The following is a 20746-nucleotide window of genomic DNA, read 5'->3' as shown; positions in this document are numbered from 1 at the left end:
CTTAAAACTTACCCAACTATTTGTGAAGAAAAAAATCAAGAAGCTTAGTTGATTCTCATTGTTTAAATCTTTGGTCAGAGCTGAGGGCGTGTCTCAGTCAGGAATGAGCTTGCATTGAGGGTGTGAGGACTTCATTTCAGCCCCTTGATCCTTGATCAGGTGTAGTGTCACCTGTGTATAACCCCAATACTGGGAAGATAGAAACAGACAAGGTCCTGGAGCTCTGCCCAACCATACTCGGTGAAATCTAGACCAGGGACAGACCCCGGTCCCCCCAAACAAACAAACAAGCAAACAAGTAAACCAAATGACACACGGTAGCTGAGGGACAGCTGAGGCCCTCTAGCCTCCACATACATGCGTACACACCCAGAAGCCTGTGTATACACATGTGAACACACATGCAAAACAAGCAAACACTGTCTTTATTTCTAAGCACTTTTTATGCCTTACAGTGGCCTTCTACAAGGCCCAGAAGAACATTTGAATAAACACGTAAGTGGGTCACAGTCTCAGCAAACTCTAGCCTCAAAAGACTTCCCAGAACATCTCATGGATATGCACACAGGGTAGACACAGGCAAAATCAAAATGCATTGGGATCTTTCTGATATCCCACTTTGTACTACGAGCATCTGACACGTAAGACAAACTGAACTTCTCAGTAACAAGAGTCACATCTGTTTGTTATCGTAGCATTGCCTCATTATCTATTTGAATAAGCATTTTGTTTTTGTTTTGTTTTTACAAAACACAGATTTTCTGAGAAATAACGACCATCAAATTGGCTTTTTTTTCTTCTTCTTCAAAATATAATTAGCCTGAAATGGTTAGTCCGTTTGACCTTGCTTTATTCTTCTAACATATTTCAGTACCACTACTGTGAAATGCGGACTACCACGGCCATCTAGTATTATCTTGCTGAGTTCCAGAACAGCATGCTGCAGACATCTTGTTTGTAAAATATTATCCTACATATTGGAGCTGGTGAGATCTTATGTAGAAAGCACTGGACTCTGAACCAGACCTGAGTTTTTATCACAGTTCACTTACTTACCTCCCGGGTGACTTGGTCAAATTATTTTTAACTTCTCTGGCTCTTAGTTACATTCATTCATAAAATGACACCGTTTTCCCAACCATCTGAAGTCTGGTTAGTATGTTCAAATGTGAAAACACTTTATTAGGTGCACATAGATTGGAATACTCAGTATTGTGGGGAAGTAGCCATACATACCTACCCCTACCACACACACACACACATTTGATTTGATTGCTTGACACATTTTCCATGCTATCTGATCTTTAAACCTCCATGATTTATTTTGTAGCCATCTCCACCACACCCCATCACCAGGTTTTGATTAAAATTTTCTCATTCCTTCATCTAATCCTTGTAGCCTGCCAGCCCTGCTATGCCCTTTGGTAGCATCTAATTTTAACGAAATTACATGGGAGAGAAAGAAAAATGTTGCACATCGACATAGGCGTTGGAATCTGTTGCTGGGGCTCTTTGGGTTCCCATACTTTCTTCTTGCTCCTATAACATAAAGCTTTTTGGCACCGTGTATGCATCCAAATCCTCAATTCCTAGGCAGCACTGCCTTGTGATCCAAAACAAATGCAGCAACATATGGTCGTTTTCACCTTTGGCAACAGAGAGCCCCTCGGTGCATAGAGCAGAAGGCTCTCTCTGTCTTCAAGCTGACTGAACCATTTTTGCAAGATTCCATCAGTTACGTTTCAGATGAAGAAACAAAAGCTCATGACTAATGTTTTATAATAATTGCTTTTAACTAAATGTGTCCATGCTTAGATTTTTCTTAACACATATTTATTAAAGAAAAAAAGGAAAAGAAAAAGCTTTGCTGAACCACAGTGCCAAGAAGGCTGGGTGTGCATGGGAGAGAAGAATGGGAGCGCTGACGTTCAGTCTAGCAGAATGCTGCACAGTGCGAGGCGGAGCCAGGTTTATTTGGATGTGTTCTTTCATTGCTGCCTCTTCCAGGATGTCACCAGGACAAAGGCAGCACGCTGTTGGAGACAAGGAGAACACAAGAGGGCATCATGTTTAGTTTCCACTTCCACAAGGCGTTCCCGATTTCCTCTCTCTCCTCAGTATTCCATCAAGCCTGGATTTCTGGTGCTCAGCAGTTTCACCACAATGAGATTATGTCAGAAGTGTCCCGGGTCCTCCTTAAGTCCTTCTGTCTGCTGAAAACATGTTCCGAGATTAGGCTGCACAGGAGGTCCTGGTTTTATAATGACAATTTTAGCTCTAGCTGCAGGAAAGTCATATTTTTTTAATAACACTCATAACAGTCATAATGGCAACTAGATCTGCCATAAATCTGCAGTCGAAACCCTGAGAAGCCAGTGATGTTAAGGTTGTCGATATTGAGCTGGGAGTTGGGAGGTGGGGGTGGGGGGACAAAACATGATCTGGCCAGAAAGACTGTACGTTCCCTTAGGTTCCCTCCCCAACTCCCTCAGGGAGGGGCAGGGGGGAGTCTACTTAAAGAAAAAGCACAGCAGAAATTTTCTTTGTTCTCTAAAACTGTGGAGATCTTTTTATAAATTTACAGGCATCTCCCTCTCCACCTCATCCATTTTAAGAATCGGTGGCTTCCTGGAGCAGATGCTAAAAATACCATCTCCATACTGATATCATGAAAGTCCCATTATCACATGAGCTCACATCCACTTTGTTTTAATCATACTTCCTGATTGTATCAAGCCCACTGACTAATTACTTTATTTCATCAATGCACGTGTACCTATAACTAGATTTGGGTGTTTAACAGATTTAGAGTCTGAGAGAAACACTGTGAGACAGTGTGTTGGGGTGTAGAATATCTGTTGCTTGACTAAATAGGAATTAAAGACAAAAACAAGCAAACAAACAAAAAAATGTTCACTTCCTAAGAACTAGCAACAAGAAGCGTTTTGGCAGGAGATGACCTAATTTTGAGAAATTTGTACAAGACTGACATATAAACATCAGAGCATAACCAGACGGGCAGGCAGGGTTTGCTTGACATCAAGTGTGGTTTTTAGAACACTGGAAGCTGAAGCAAGAAGCCCCTAAATTCTGAGAACAGCCTGAGCTACAAAGCAAGAGCATATTTAAAAATAATCTGGGTGTCTGTTGGGGGACGTCTAAAAGTACAGAGGTTATTTTCCCAATTTTACGTTTAGTCCTCCACGTCTGCAAAGTGGTTTTTGTTAAAACTGGAACCATTTCCGGATTGAATGAAAATACATTTCACTGAAAACGAGCATTAGTACCCAAAGTTAAAAAAAAAAAAATGTAATATCCTCTACCTTTAAGTGAAGTTCGAGGTGAAAATGGAAACATACTGATGGAATATTTTCAAGTCAGAAAAATAATCTTAATGGAATCATATAACAGGGTTATTAATAATACTGGGATTATTTTCATTGAATGTAATGATGTCCATTGGTTTAAGTGACTAAACATAACTTTATTGTTTTTCTCCTTCCTCTAAAAACAAACTCACAGAGAAGAAAATCGCGGTATTCTGACCTTGACTTTGAGGTGAGTTCCTATGTATTACTTTGTAAATTTAATTATTGAATTCAAGATCGCTTTATAACTGCTCAAACGTAGCACTGTATGGAGCTCTAAAACGAGGATCCTTACTGTTCCCACGACTGGAAGAAAATGATTTAGAGTTGTGATGACTCCTCCAAGGAAATGCTCAACTGACGTTTTCTAGTCAAGGAAAGACCTACTTTATGACTGTTAGCAGTAGATAACTTATAGTGGAATCGAATCAGTCCATTCAAGTCAGTGGACGTGGGAATGCCAATTTCCTAAGTTTTTTTTTTTTGTTTTTTTAACCTAAGTCATTTTTTTCCAGTTTTACTACAGGAATGACCTGTAGAAATCCCAAGGGGATGCCTTGGCGGGTAGGCAAGTCCACGTCTGCGGCTCGCTCACTTGTCTTGTACTGTGGTTCCTGTCCTTAGGGTCTCGGGTGTACATTTGGCAGCATTTTCCCAGTAGCTAGTATTGGTGTAATGTGTGCCTGTGTTTGCTAAATGTCTTTTCACAGATATAAACAAGATGAAGATTTTCATTTTCTAATTTGCATTGAATTTATATTGATGCTGGTATTGGTACTGGAAGTCACAAAAATGATACTGTCTAAGCAGCTTACGCTTAAGTACAAAATTAATGATCTTTAAGTATCACATAAATGCACTTATGCGGCTTGGTAATTGGATGAGATTCATAGCCTGCTGACATAATTGGGCATAATATAGGATAAATTTCTCCAACATATCTGTACCCTTGTGATGCATACATAGAACACAATAGTCTAAACAGATATTCCTGAAATTATAGAGGCCTCCTGGTACATGGAAACTTCTGACTAAATCATTCCATTTGTGTAAGTGAATGTACTGTTCTACAATGTACAATGCATATCAATGTGAAACTTGGTAATTTTATCTAATATGAAGGTGAAGGATGGGCTCATGCTAAGAGTCCAAGGGAAATGGGTTTGTTTAGTAGTAACTCAGGCTCTATGCTACAAAATAATTATCAAGAGTCCAGCATCAGTGCTTAAATCACAAATATCTGGGCAACCTCATTGTCACCACAAAGCTTGGAATTTACATTTCATTGATGTCTAACTTTTTAAAAACAAAACAACCAAATCCGTCAAAAAAAAATTAAAACTATTTAGCAAACTTCACATCGCTGTTGATGTCCTTTAAGAAACAAATAATGTTTTAATCCTTTAGGTATCCAAAGAATAAAGGATCAAACTGTATCTGTTTTTATGTGTCATGTGCAACATGAACTTTCTTGTGACCACCTAAAATAAGTTTTGTGTATGTGTTGTGTGCGTGTTTGTGTGTGTGTGTGCACGCTCATAGGTGTTCATGTGCATAGCCTTGAAAGCAACAATCTGTTCTGTTATCACAAAAGAATGAACATACAAATTAACCCACTAGGCCTCAGTGAGGAAATATAGTAAAAACCTAGATCTTAAACTAAGCCTCACTACAAACAAGTTATTAATAGCAAAATTAAACATAGAAAAGAAACCATAGAACCTGGGAAGTGGATCTTGGGGAGTTTAAGGCCAGCCTGGACCACATAGCAATTTCCAGGCTGGCCGGAGTTCCGTGGTAAGAACAGGCACTAGGAAGAAAGCAAATCGCACTGTGTCACTGAGAAGGCTAGAAGAAATGTGTTCCTTTTCCCAGCTAGTCTCTATGGCAACCGCTAGCAGCTTCCCTGAGCAGATGCTAGACCTCGCATTCCACACATAGAACCACAATGTTAAAGATATCTGTTGGTGGAGAATAGTTACAACATAGGAGCTGCGTAATTTCCTTACCTCTTTAACCGCCGTAGTTCTCACTGGAATACTGTAGAAATTGAAGTTTTGGGGAGAAACACTGAAACAATACTTCTCCCCTATTAATAGCTTCGTGTTACTCCCTTTTTAATACATGTACAATTACAGGGACTGACAAGTTCTGTTTCAAAAAAATTTTTTTTAAAAATTAATGCTATCACACTAACACAACATGTAATTGTAATTTTGGATTGTCAAGCCAATTCCCCACCTGCTTTCTAAATGTGGACTCAACTAGTTGACTTTATGTGAAGCTCCATGCTACCCTTCTCACTGAGAGGGCTTTTTATATAATGATCACCTTACATAGTTTACCCTTACCAGGCTGCCCTGTGGACTCCTGAACGCGTCATTTTATCAAACTTTCAGCCTTACACACTACCCAAGGCTCCTATCCAATTCTAACATTTCATTAATTCTTTTGCCTTAAACCATGAGGATTTCAAATAAACAGACAAGCAAACAAGTTTGGGTTGAACACTGTCACATTGAGACCTAATTATTGTGTGAAGATTAAAATAATAACTTTTTAAAAAATTAGTCATTACTACAGCTGGAGGAAAAGTCCTTTCCGAATGATAGCATTTATGATAGGCCTGTATTCCTGGCCAAATAAAGCAAAAGGTAGACAGACTAGCTGTAAAGTGGAGAAATGCTAATTCTTACTCTCTGGAAAGTATAAAAAAATATGGTAATGCTATCTCTATGTTATGTGACAAGATGTCCTCCTCAGTGTGTATGTTAGCTTCCAGCAGAGGTCCTGACATGCAGTGAACACCCATTAAATTTTCTTTGCAGAATGAATAAATGATTAAAAACTGTACAGCTTTTTGACAGAGTTTACTCTAATTATAAACTTTTGAAGAATACTTGAGTTAAGGCATACATGAGTATAGACAGCAAGCAGCTGTGGATGAAGCAGTTCAAAGGGATCCACTATGGGCTGCAAAGACAAGCACATCAAACAAAGCCACACCAAACATAACCCGAGGACATAAGTGGCAGTTAGAAGTCCAGAGGGAAGGCAAGGCATGAAGGCTTGCTTCAGTGTGGCACGCCCACAAAACGAGAAGTCAAAATTCCCCTAAGCAAGGCTTAGTGAAAAAGAAACACAGGATGACATAAAAATCTTACCCCCACAAGAGAAGGCAAAAAGGTAATCCCATTTGACTGTACTTTGTTTAGCTTTTTTATTTCTTTCTAGTGGGAAATAATTTGTTATGGTCTGACAAATAATTTAAAGATGACAGTGTTATAATAATATTCAGGGTAGACTGACAGGGTAAAATAAGAACTTGTAATATCAGTTAAAATGGCTAACCCAGGAAGGAAGTGACGAGCTAGCCATTACAGGTGAACCTGTGAAATTCTGTCTTTAATTGAAATTGGGAAGGAAGGACAAAGATGACTATATATATATATATATATATATATATATATATACAGGGCTTGCAGTGTTATATATACAGGGAGCAGAAACAAGGAAGCAAATGGGCATCTGGTTAGGATGACTTCCAGTGTGCTGCTGGCACAAAGGGGCCTAATATGATTCTAAGAATCAGGCAACTGAAACTATTTATATTAGTGGAGACAAAAAGCTCAAGGAATTCCTGGAAACACAATTCCAAATAACCATTATGAAATGGCCATGCACAATAATATCTGTTTCATATATATATATATATATATATATATAGAGAGAGAGAGAGAGAGAGAGAGAATTTTTTAAAGTCTTCTCTTCCAAAAGTAGACATGAACCTTGTCTCCTTCCACTGGAATCATGTGTTCTTTAAAATATCTTAGGCTATTTCCCACATAGCCACCAAATCCATGCTTCTCTGAGTTTCCTCAATGGTGTTGAGCAAAGAGGGACTGTAGGCACAGACGTTAGATAATAGAGGTAAAAGAAAAAAAAAGAATAATTTGATATCCCCAGAAACAAAGCTGAGCTAAAACACATGGTTTGTATTCGTTTCTAAATAGCTGGCACACTATTTTAAAGAAAGGTCTTGTTCAAAACGGGGTCATTTCTACTTTGGCCCTGACCCTCTACAGTAGGTACAAATCACTAAGCAATCAAGGGATATTTACAGGGCATGTTTTGGAAGGCAAGCAATTTGAGCAATTTATTCTTAGACTGTATCCACTTTTTCCGTATCATTAATTTAAACTGTTTCAGAATCATGAATTTATGACAAAATCTACTCTTGATTGGCACTAATGAAATGTATCACTCATTTAGTTTTCTTACACCTGTGCACACTTTATTTGAAAACCAAGGTACATTTGGAACACACATTCTGTGGTCACAGGCGTGATTCTGGGGATGCAGGTTATTAACAGTCTGGAGTTAAGGATTCGAAGCTCGTCAGCCCCTCACAATATGGCTTTCAGAATTAGGCTTAGCTCCTTCAGTGTTCATCTTCTCTTTTTATCACTATGATAGCAATGTCACATTTCAAAAGGCCACTGTAGAAAGAAGAATGAATTGCATGGCAATAATGAACAAAAACATCAGGTGGTTTATTCAAGTAGGTATGGACAATGTCAGTCTTGGTCTATAAAACTCTAAGGCTGGAGATGGTGGTTCACCGAATTTGATCCAGGTGAGCACGGCTTCTCCTGGCGCTTAAGTTGAATTAAGAAAGAGTTTCTGACATTCCCTAACAATTTCTGTCTGTTCAAAGAATCCATTCACACTAGTACATCTTCTCTTTAGGATTCAGACTTTTTCTCTATAGTTCAAATACAACTCTGTGATTCACACTTCTAAATTTGAAGGTGAAAATCACCAGTTTACTGCAAATCTACTCTCAGTTCCTCAAAACCACTTATGGAGGGGGTGGGAATGCACAACAGGATGAGAAAAAAGAAGGCAGGGCTTCTAGCTAGAGTCATTAGCACAGATGCTCCTTGGGGCTAAAGAAATGGCTCAGTATGCATAGCTCACAACCATCCTGTAACTTCAGGTCCAGTGGGGATCCAATGCCTCCAGCCTCAGTAGACACCTGAACTCATATGCATAAACTCTTACACAATCACACATATATACACACAACTTAAAATAATTCTAAAACTTTTAAAGTAAATGTCTCTTCAAATGGAGAAATGTTCTTAATGGAAGGAGAAGATATGCCTATGCTCTCCATTCATTTTTTTTTTATTCCATTAACATTCAATAAGCAGCTATTAGCTACTGGAGAGCATGCTAGCTGTCAAGGACTCACAGATGAAGAGATCCCTGTCTATGAGGTATCCTGAGACAAAACATGAGCACCGGTATTAGAAATATCATTGCGGTACTGCATAGTTATAGGAACTCACTATCCAGATATCCTACTACAGACAATGCATAACCACTCCCTAGTTTTTACTTTTCTCCCATCTGCACAGAACATAATTTAAAACTCTGAGCTGTCCATACCAGTATGCTTCCTGAATCTCTCAGATACATCCAAGATAGCATGCTGAGCTGATGTGGAGACTCAGCTCGCTTATCACTTGCAAGAGCAAACTGCCTCCTTCAGCTTCAGCCTCCTGGTCAAGGAAGTGGAGATAATGGCTGTTCCCAGGGTTACCGTGAGGCATCAGCAAAACAGCAATGGCTGCCCCCTCTTAAGTGGCGCTTGTCTGTGCGGTGGTCCACATATAAGTGCTTTACATCCTTGGTGAAATCTTCATGGTAACCCTTTAAGGTTATCCTCATTGCTGCAGCTGTAGCTACAGGGAGACCAGAGTTGAAGTTGAATTTATAGACTGTGTCTATGTGAGGAACTATCAGACTTGGCATGCTCCAAGAATTCGAAGGGCTTTGAAGACATCTTAGGAAGCAGTATGTACTTAAGACATCAGGCTCATTTTTAGTTTCATTTTTAAAAAATATCCAAATTATAATGAATGTACTTTAACACATCACTCTTTCTGTAATACCAGTGATGGGTGGGCCCCAAAGATGCCCTCTCTTTAATTACAAAAGTATATACATTGAAAGAAAAGAATTTTAAGAGGCATGATTGCTGTGTCTTTGTTATTGCTGCTGTTATTGCTTTCAATAAAAAATGAAGAAGAAATAAAGAAATTAAGCAGCTTGGGAGAGCATAAATCCATGTGGTCAGCCTGGTGGTCATCTCAGGACAGAGGCTCATTTATCCTTCAAAACAACGTTTAATAATATTAATTTGAGGGGAAAAGGAGATTACTATATACTGATTTGTTATTGCAAGACACTCCTACAGTATTTGCAATGAAATATGATGAAAGTAACTGAATTATGTACACATTGCCAAACAAACTATAAATTTGTGTTTTTACGCAGAAAATATATGTAGAGTTTTTAATCATCATTATTACATTTTAGAACACTGAGGTATAAATGGAGTGTCTATAGATATTGATTTCTTTGGGAAACTGGATATTCAGGTCACAGAAGAAAGAAAGTAAGTAAATCTTTAAGTTAATAAACATCCAAGAAGAGTCATCAAATTCTCTACAAAGGTACAAAGATGTACTTGAGACTATCTATGAAAGAAGAAGGAATTATAAGGGGAAAACCAAACAGCCTGTGTCAGAGATGCGAGCTGTTTGTTGCAGCTGTAATTGATACCCCTTCCAGAATGCAGGCTATTATTGCTATGGTGATTTCTGGCAATGCCACAGTGGCCATTTCAATTCAAAATTATTATCTGGCAAGAGAATATATTTTCAACTAATGTTTGCAAGTAGGAAGGGCTCTATATTTCAGCATCCAAATTTTCATTTCCCTCCATATTTATTGCAGGATACTTTAGCTTTATTATTAGAATACCTTTCACAGAACTGTGAAATAGTTCTAAATGATCTCTGGTTATATAACATTGGCAGCCACCATAACTTTATATTATCCATTGTATTTTTTAGTATGTTCAACCAATCTAATTTTTAAAAATAAAATCCATCAAATTCTGAATCAAGTACTGCTCTTTCAAACAGACTATACCCATAAAATTTCCAATCAGTTCGTGTATCACGTTTCCCAATTATTCATTTGACATACGCTTTGCTTTTCAAACATTCTTTATATGACAGAGGTATTTGACCGCAAGGATCATGATAAGATTTTGAATAAGACACACACACACACACACACACACACACACACACACACACACACACAAAGATTCCTGTTGGAAAGACATGAACTAATTTAGCTCTTGGCCAGGTAACAGTAGCAAATTTGATTGACACTCCCAGCAACAGGGGACAAGAGGGCTCACTCAAAGCACAGTCAAAATTCAGCTTACAAGGTAAAGGATAAGAGAAGCGGCCTAAGAACCATAATCACCAAATGGCTGCTGCAAAGCAGAGGGGCTGTGCCCTTGGCATCAGCAAACTTGGTGAGAATTTGTTTCTTGTCTTTGATGAGGGATGGTTTCATTACAAAGAGATGGAAGAGCATAGTTGAAAATTGAGCTAAAAATCAGAATCCTCAGAGAGAGACTATATGGTTATAATCATAATTAATAATTTTTGACCTGAACATTTGGAGGTTCTCTTATTTGCATTTCTCTTAGCTTATTTGCATCCCCTCTTAGTGTCCTCGAGGTTTCCAGCCCAGCTAAAAAATTTCCATTTATTCCAATCACAGTGCAGCTAATTTTGGCGTTCTCCATTAGACCTTGAATGACTCAGAGGCAGTAATTCAGCCATATTTTCCCCTCTCTTGTTCCTCTAGCACTTAGCGCTGTGTGTGGTGTGTATGTGTGTGCACTGAATAATACAAAGAAATGTGTGTAGTGAGTTGATGCTGGTTTGACATCACTCCAACATAAAAGGAAGCGGCTGTGTAGCAATGTTCGTTGCTACAAAAATGTGGTTGTTTTTTTAAGTGTTCCACGTGTTACAGGACCGGTATTTAATGAGGGTCCTAGGACCTGGTACCGCATAGAACTGCGTGTCTCCGAAGCACAAGATGTACTGAGTTGTTTTGCCAACTACTTGGTCCTCAAAGTCCCTCCACTGAGCTGCCTATTCAAATCCTCACGGTCATCAATCTCCATCAGCCATCCCCAGTCAAATTCCGTTTGCCTGGTGTTTCTCTCTAACTCCCTGCAAACCTGCTTCATGGACTCTCTTCCAGACTGATGGGAAGTTAATTGCTTGCTATGTTTCATGTTTTATCATGAGTCATGCTGCCCGTTCTCATCTTCAACCACCCGATTCTTCAACAGCCAAGTCCTACAGCTCCACGGGGGAGATGGAAATTGGTTACTGATTGACTTAAAATGGCAGGATTCTCTCACAGGGATGTAGGCTGGGACAAAAAAAAAAAAAAAAACCCAGAAGACATTAGCATAACCATGAATTACCTAGATACTATTCATTAACTTAGGAAAATTAAAGTCTGCAGAGAAGCAGACAGGCTTTTGTGACATGTGATAGGATTCAGTTTAACTTTCCATTTGTCCTTCCCCGTGTTTGTCCTCCCTGTAAGTCTTTAGAAGAAAACTACGTATTGCCAACAGATCCTTACATCTGAAAATTCTTGCTAATGAAGACAGCGATTGTTTAAGGAAAAGTTCAAATCAGAGCCCATGCCTAGATCTAACCACCTCATGCAAATCTCAAGAGCAACTGGCGCTTAGATGTGTAGGTTCCAAATACTGTGAGATTTGGGGCAAAGTCCTGGAGACTCACCAAAATGCCGATTCATAACTTTTGAAAGTCAACATTATGGAACAGCACTTGCAGATACCGAGAGTTTGTTCTCTGGCTCTTCTTCTACTATGGTCTTTTAAATGCTTTGTAGTAGGGAAAAAAAAATCAGTCCCAAATGCCCAAGATCATTTTTACTTACAAACCCATTTGTTGGGTTATAATGCAGTTGATAGAAAGGCATGTAGAGAAGACAGGGATTAATATACTTGTACTTGTGATGTTAATGGCTCATCAGCCACAGGCCACACAATGCATGCTCCAAACTCTGACTGCTAACGTTTTGCATCATCCAGGAAACAAGTATATGAAAACCTATGGGCCAGATTTCCTTTCTGCAAAACTCAGCCATTATTCTCAGGGAGAGAGCAAGGTTTTAGATGGCACACATCTTTCAGGCACTTTAGAGCTCTGAATCAGCGTTACGGGCAGGGCCTGGGATTATGTTCCCCCTTTAGTGCCGTGAGCTACATTGTACTGTTTATAGAAGTAAGACATAAAGAAGCAATGTCTCCCATGGCAAACATCAAGGACCCAAGCGCTTTACAAAGTCCAAATTTTTAACATTTTTAAATTACTGTAACAATTTTTGCAGAACAGACTCAACTTTTTAAGGGCTGAAAAATCTTACACAAGAAGGATGGCTATGTTTTTAATGTGCCCACAAGAAGAAAAAAAGGAAGGAAAAAGCTTACTTTTTTTGTAATCTCTTTCTTTCTTGTGGAAAGAAAGAGCCCATTCTTTTTCAGAAAGAACTAGAAATCAAAAAAAGAAAAAAGAAAGATTGGGGACATGTCATTTGCATATATGATGTCTTTGGGGATTACAGGCTCCTGCCAGGCTTAGCTTCCCTCAGTGTTAAGACAGTTTTTAAGAAGATCTGAGTCCAATTAGGAATGAGAGCCGCCCTCTTCTCTCTTACAGAAGGTCATGCACACAAGGAAGAGGCACATGGAATTGTTTCAGGAACTAAATCAGAAGTTTCAGACTTTGGACAGATTTCGGGACATACCAAACACAAGCAGTATGGTGAGTATATTCTGCATCCACAATGCCCCAAGCCAAGCTGGGCCACATCTCAGGCCAGCAGTGCCTCTCCTCCTCCAGGACACCCGGAGAACAATACCAAAAACTAGCACACACAAGAACATTAACAAGCCCCAAAATAAGCTCAGGAAAGGTGAGCAGAGGACTTTCTAGGAATGACTGAACCTTGAAAGTGTTTCATTCTAATTTCAGTTGTTCTCCCTGATAAGCTTTAAGTAGGATTAGTTATGTCTCAAAACCAGGTTGGCTTTATATGGCCATCGTCTCGTCCTCCAGTTAAAAATCAGATAATGTAAATCCCTGAACAGCTTGCTAAATTTTCCCATTGTTATCCTAATACCTGCCATTTTAAGGCCACCAAATATAATGCTGATATCAATATGAAGCTTAACTCAAATCCAGATGACATAATTTTACCTCCAGAAGATTCGTTTGTTTAGGGATGAGAGTTTTGGATGTATGCCAATATCAGGAACTTGGGTTCTTGGTTGTGGACCATTTCCTTTTCATTCATTCATACCACTACCATCTTAGCATAGGACTCCATGAAATTAACTCAGTGCACGGCAGAATCACAGCTCCAGAGAAGTCTCACAACAACTGGTAAGTAGACTGTGCTAATTTGAAGTAAATGAAAACACAGCCTGGAAATGCCTGACCTGGAGCAGGTTTCGCAGTTCTTTGCTGCTAAAGCTCAACTTCCTCTTCTTACATGGAACACAGAGCGCAGTCGTGGATGGTGTGTATCCTCGTTTCAGTTCTGGTAACATTACAAAAGCAAAGGTGAGGACACTGAGGTAGGCGGAGTCTGCCGCCTCGCCCCAGCTCTTCAGCTCACATGGCGTGGTTCTTGCCCAGGCAATGGAGCCTGGGGGTGGTTATTCTTTACCAGACTGGAATAGATGAATGATCAATGTATAAATGGATGTAGGTAGATGATAGATAGATAGATAGATAGATAGATAGATAGATACATACATACATACATACATACATTACATACATACATATACATACATAAATGATAGATGGATAAACAGATGATATATGTAGGTAGATAGGTAGATAGATAGATAGATAGATAGATACATACATACATACATACATTACATACATACATATACATACATAAATGATAGATAGATAAACAGATGATATAGGTAGATAGATAGATAGATAGATAGATGATAGATACATAAATATATAGATACATGGATAGATGATAGATGAATAAACAGATTATAGATATAATAGATGGTAGATAGATAAGGATAGAGATATAGATGAATAGATAGATGAATAGATAGATGATAAACAGGTAAATTGATAAATGATAGATAAATCCATAGATAGATTGATGATAAATATATAAAGATAATAGACATAAAGTGATAAAGGTGTATAGATAGACAAAAGACACAATATATCACTTATACCTATAATGTTTCTTGCATCCATATAAATGAGTAACCTGGCATTTGACCATCTTCCAGTGGTTCTTGCATATGTATCTTATAAGTCTTAGTACTAGCCAACTAACTGATTAATGAAATTCGTGAATGAAAAGTTAAAGAATGATTCATACATATATCCTTGTATTTTCCCTTGATTTCTCCCAGTACTTTTACATTGCTGGACATGGTAAGCTACTGATAAATGGTAACTATGGGTTTATTTCACATCAATAATAGCTCAGTCTGTGGTGTTTATAATGAAGATTTTTCAAATGGTATACACTTTATCTCTTAATTGGAATCTAAATAATGTATATATCAAAATAGTTTCCCCAGAAAAGCAAGAAAAAAACTGTCCTAAAACAATTTCTAATATGACACTAGACATAGAAGACCCTGATACTTCATGGTTTGTGAGTGATCCATTCTCATCTACTCCTACAAATTTTAAATCATCAATTTTCAGCAGCAAATGGGAATGACATTGCGGAGATTTGACCTAAACACATTAGCTCCTCATTTCAGAATGTTGAAAGCTAACACGAAAATGAATCGAAGGAACATTGAAACCTCATTTTTTGTGTGTATGCATTTTTTTGTTTTTAAATAGGGGTTGTGTTTACAAGTCTGAATGGCTTATGCAACAGCTACAGCTGAGTGACTGCTAAAATATGATTGCCATTTCCCCTTGTTGTGTGAATTACAAACTGTATTAAATCGTTAATGGCACAAATGCCTATACCTCAGCTTCCTAACAACCAAAATAGTCTGCTAATTACCCCACATCTTTGCAGTGCTGTACCTTTTCTAGAAGAGATTTGTAAATATTTATCATTTGGGAGCTTGGTAATGGAGAAGATACAGTCATTATTGCTGCCTGACTATTGTCCTAAACATCCGAGAATAGAAAAAAGTCCCATTATCCAGCCCTGATTAATAACAAACATGCGAATGAGTTCATTATCCTTAATTCAGTCACAACATTTGTAGGGATACATTGCTAATGAAAAATTGCATAATTGGGAAGAGACAGACATTTTCTTAGGAAATCTGTTTTTTTGTTTGTTTGTTTTGAGGGAGGGCAACTACTCTACACCACCTGCCCAACACTGCTAATGTTGCTCATTATAGAGAACAGTACAGCCAGGGCATTCAAAAGGAGACTGAAATATCACCTGGTCTATTCACTTAATTCTAGGCAATAAAGCAATGGCTGCTTTTTAGATGAGTCCCCAGAGATGAAATCTTTGATCCTGAATGGTTTCACAGTTTCCTCAAGATCTCTTTCCTCCAAACAGCCTCCAGAAATTCAGGTTGGGAGAATGAAGAAAACAGAGATGATGATGATGAAGGAACAAAATAGGAGAGAGAGAGAGAGAGAGAGAGAGAGAGAGAGAGAGAGAGAGAGAGAACTTAATCCTACTGGACCTTTAGGACATTCCTGGCTACATCAGCTACTGGAACTATTCAAGCAGCCTGCCATGCTTCAGATGGTTTTGAATTCTCATGTTCACCTAATACGGCTACCACTGATGTGTCCTGAAGTTAGCATGTTCAGGTGTCCATTGAAGTCTTTCCTGGCCTCTACAGCTATCTCTGCAGAAATCAATTATTGCTTTCAGCTGTTTATAGTTAACATTAACTTGAGCCAGGGAGTGTATGTGTCTCTTTCTCTTATGAGAGTCTTTACACTATCTTCATGCTAGATCCAACCCACAGGAAGATGAGCATTCTGTAGGCATTGACCCTGGCCACTGGCCACTAGCTCCTTGCCTGTTTTGCAGCAAGTCTGTTTCCCTTACAACTCTGCCACAAGGAAGGTCAGGTGACTTCTGATCAAAGGGACTGTCACATATTTGTGAGTGGAAATGAAGACATGGCTAAGCTGGGAATGCCTTAGGATAATAACAGAAGTGATTAAGAAAGCCAATTTATTATTTAATACAGAGCTTCACAGAGATTAAGTTGATCTTGTGCCGAAAAATAACATTATCCAGTTAGTATCTAGATATTGTGCCATGCTAAAACTTGGTGATTTTAATTTATGTGTTTAGTCATGAACATACTTTTTTAAAGAGGAAAGGGTATCCCACCTGTTCCGAAGAGAACAGCATATGAACTAGCGTTTACAATGCCAGCAGTCCTTTCAGAGTTGGACTAAGTAGATTTTCTGTCACACTAAAGAGTCTCCAAAAATTCTTTTAAGCACTCTTGTTTAAAGTAGCTAGGTTAACTCTGGACCTGCTACAGCTTGATCCATGGCAGTGGACCTTCCCATTGATGGTTGGAAGTTCAGATGATTCACAGAACCTCCAGATGCTCAAATGTTTGCTTCTACTTACAAAATAAATTCCAAATTGAGGAGTTTGGCACTACAAGGCCCGTACTATGGCTTCTGTTCATCATTTGCCTGGTTTTGTTTCTGCTATTTCTTTTTCACACCAACTAGAATGAATGAATGACTGTTGCCATTATTGAATTTTTATATGGGTGTACAACCACCTACCATCAACAGCAAGTATGTGTCTGTAGCCAACCCTAACTCTTCATGGAATCCTGAATGCCACTTTTCTAAGAACAGCTTATGTGCTTCCCACAAACAGAAGCCATCCCCATACTTTCGTTTGATCTACTATATTACTTTCATTTGGAACACAGATCTGAAATAGATGAGGAGAAAGGGGAAAACAAGAAGATAACGGAAAGAGTATTTACCATCAACATACATTACTTGCTTAATAGAACCATGCCTTTCTACAACTAATATATGTAAACTCGGAGTATATAACCTTAATGGTTTCATTCGTTTATACACACTTTCCATAATAAATATACTTACAAAATAATAAACATGTATTCAATTCTTCATTGACACTGAGAAACTCTTTTCAAGTACACAAAGGAGACATTGATTGGCAGGTGGCATCAAGTTCTTTGTCACAGAAAGCAAAGCTTATCTCTGTTAGGCAAGTATTCAAATTGGGGGTTTATCTAGAATGAATACATTGCTCAAGGCCACATTCAAATTGCATGAAGGAACTGGTATGTGGACCTGTGTGTATCAAACTTTTAACCTTAAGTTTCCTAGTGGACCATTCTGCTTTTCCAGATGGTATGTATCATGTCCTCCCCTGAACCTAATATAAATAGCCAGTGAAAAGCAACTGGTAAAGAGTGTTCATTGAGGGAAAGCAGGACAAGGAGAAAGGAGGAACGAGGCATGACATTTTCAGCATAGATAGCTAGGGAAATCCCTGTCAGCTGTCCTAGAAGTTTACTCATCATTGCATCCTATCATTAGCTACTTTGATTTCTTCATAATAAGACTAATTCCTGAAAACATCTAATGAACTCAGGATTTTAGGATTTATTTTGTAGATGATAAATATTTCTGTAGACTATCTCTCTTGCATATGAGTTGAGATGAGGTTTGAAGTACTGGGTGAAATCAATATAAAAACTAAGTACAGTTTTGTGTTCCACTTAGAAATTGTTATAATGAATTGAAGACCAGATTTGAGGAGGACGAGGCATTTATGACGGCTAGAGTATTTTTTTTTAATTAAACAGAGTCTCCTTTGAACAAAGAGTGAGAACAAATGTTCAAGCAATCTTAGTAACTTTGGAGAATGAATTCGAGGACTAATCCAACTGGAAAAGAGCTAGGAGAAGCAACTGAGAGTATGGAAATTATTTCCTTGAAGCTGTGTTCAACTGTCTCTCCTGAATAATGATACATTTTCATGAGGTTCTGTATCAAATTAAAACATGGGCTAGTGTAAAAGTGACAAGCCTCACTCGACATTTCCTCCTGTGACAATAAATAAATTCAGCTTTAATCAATACTCTAGTTAATTTGGCCTCCGTCAGATTAACCAGTGGTTGTTTCAGCACTTGGGTTTCTCTGTCTGTATAAAGGGTTTTCAGTCAGATTCCCATTTTGTTCTTTGCTGATACTCAACTTATCCTGTGCCATTCAAAACCACCCACTTATGGAGTTCTTTGTAAATGACACTGATTTTAAAATCAATCAAATTCACTAGTAAGTCATAGCAGCACTGCTGCGGGAGTTGGTTGTGCACTTACTGAGTTCTACAAGATGGCAGCTGTGATGTCAGACATCACTAGGAGAACCCAGAATGTTAAATGATAGGAGGCATGCACACTAATGCTTACAAGGAACAGTGGGTATACACATGTTAAAAATGTCCCCCTGTATTGCTGGATACATTTTCCATACAAGTATGATCTTGAAGAGGAAGGATGATGGATCTGCCACCCAACCACATGGAAAGTAAGCATACAAAAATACAAAGCAAGAAACCGTAACAGTGTATGAATATTTGATTATGCTAATTTGTCAAGAAGGGAAAATAATAGGGAAAATAGTTTCTTTTTACTTTCTTTTTTTCTTTTTGTTTTTTTTTTTTTTCAGTAAAATGCTATTAGGTTGAGTGACTACTTGGCATGTCCTGAGACCTATTTTCAGATTTGTTACTTTACTAACATTTCTGCAATAATCTTTAGATTTTCCACATTTAATCTTATCAATGACTTAATTCTCCTCTATCTTTCTTGAAACAAATAGCCATAATAATATTTGGACATATCGTCTGCTTTGACCTCCACAGTACTGTTCACACCTTCCAATTCCTGAAATTTATAGGATGACTTAGAGACTGTATACTTCACTTTGTCCCATGAAAGAAGCATTAAATTGAAATTACCCTTTGCAACTACCCTTAATTTTAAATCATCTCTGATTCCTATGAACTACATACTCTCTTCCTGGGATTGCCAGGAAGTAGTAATATGAATCATAAATAAGAAACTATTCTTTTTTTTTTCCTCAACAGGAAAACCCAGCACCAAACAAGAATCCATGGGACACTTTCAAACCCCCCAGTGAATACCAACATTACACCACAATCAATGTCTTAGACACGGAGGCAAAGGATACTCTGGAGCTGAGGCCGGCCGAGTGGGAGAAGTGTCTGAATTTGCCTCTGGATGTGCAAGAGGGTGATTTTCAAACAGAAGTGTAAGGCAATCAAAAAGAACTTAGGTAGAGACACAGTCAAATACACTGACACTGAGACTTGGGAAGCCTGACATTTCCACCTGGACAGTGTGACTTTCCTCTGTCAGGACCCTTCTTGTGCCAACATCAGTGTTTTCTTATGGCAATTTCTCACTGGTCAGGCTAGTGGAGAGAGACGGCCAAGTGTACAGTTCTCACCACCCCGTGTTGTAAGTACCCGTGGAATGGATTTGTAAGGTAATCTTTATAGATAAACCTCAAGCAAGGATTTCATGTTGTAACAGCTTCATGTGGTTTAGTTTTCAGAAAACTTCACCATGAAGCACAATGTATATATTTATGCAGTTTTTAAAGTTTATAACAGTCTGTTTGGCCATTACTACACTTTTTACTTTATAATATAAAAGCAAAGTTTTTGTCATTAAATGAATGTTTGTTGAGCTACATTCTTCATTGCTTTAAATGCAATAAAGTAATAATCTCACTTTTATATGAATAATATATTTCACATCTTTATTATTGCAGTTTTCTCTAGAAGGCTCTGAGTAGCTTTCTCTGCTGCAGCTGTGTATAAAATATTTAAAATGTTGTATGGTGTAAATAAACTTTTGTCTACATATCAGTTTTTTAGTGCATTTTATTTTGGATTTGTTGAACAGAAATTTACATATTTATAAAGTTTTCTTTTTCAATACCGACACTAAAATGTATTCAGAGTTTTAACGGCATACCATTATTACTCCTTTGAGCCTAATGATTTCTCAGTGTAATAATAGGTTTGTATAGTGCTTCTCTATGTCCTACTTAAACGCCCTTTGGAATAATGTACCGTGTAAATGGGGTTTGTCAGAAATCTGTGACTATCATCTTCGTCATATCATCATCTTCCCTTCTGTCTTGAGTCAAAATGACAAGTGGAAGGAAACCCTAGGCTACTCAGCAGAAGATGATGCAGGGGAATGATTTAGGTGATTAAGTTTGCTGCATGTTTCCCAGAAAATGAGTTCTACTGGAGTTCTTCATAATATAAGCATCAACGAACTTATCTGAGACCTTAAATATCTGATCTGCATACTCACTGGCAGAAGGAAAAGGATAATCGATGTGGTTGTCTCT

The 20746-nt window shown here is 38.2% G+C and overlaps 1 protein-coding gene across 4 annotated transcripts in view; it reads left to right on the top strand.

Moving 5' to 3' along the window:
• Positions 1 to 20326, top strand: part of Adgrb3 (adhesion G protein-coupled receptor B3) — a 767297-nt gene extending 746971 nt beyond the window's left edge. For 2 of the 4 annotated variants that reach the window (XM_017319555.2, XM_006495818.4), the window contains 3 exons: positions 3523 to 3558; positions 13013 to 13117; positions 19446 to 20255. In XM_017319555.2, the coding sequence (XP_017175044.1) occupies positions 3523 to 3558; positions 13013 to 13117; positions 19446 to 19634 (330 nt within the window). In that variant the 3' untranslated portion in view covers positions 19635 to 20255. Of the gene's footprint in view, positions 1 to 3522; positions 3559 to 13012; positions 13118 to 19445 lie in introns of all 4 variants that reach the window. The other 2 variants (NM_175642.4, XM_006495817.4) reach the window with 2 other exon arrangements.
• The last annotated feature ends 420 nt before the right edge of the window (positions 20327 to 20746 follow it).

This window comes from Mus musculus, chromosome 1 (genome assembly GCF_000001635.26).
Source record: "Mus musculus strain C57BL/6J chromosome 1, GRCm38.p6 C57BL/6J".
NCBI lineage: Eukaryota > Metazoa > Chordata > Mammalia > Rodentia > Muridae > Mus > Mus musculus.
Note: the sequence above shows the minus strand (reverse complement) of the source record. Positions and strands in the feature narration are given on the sequence as shown.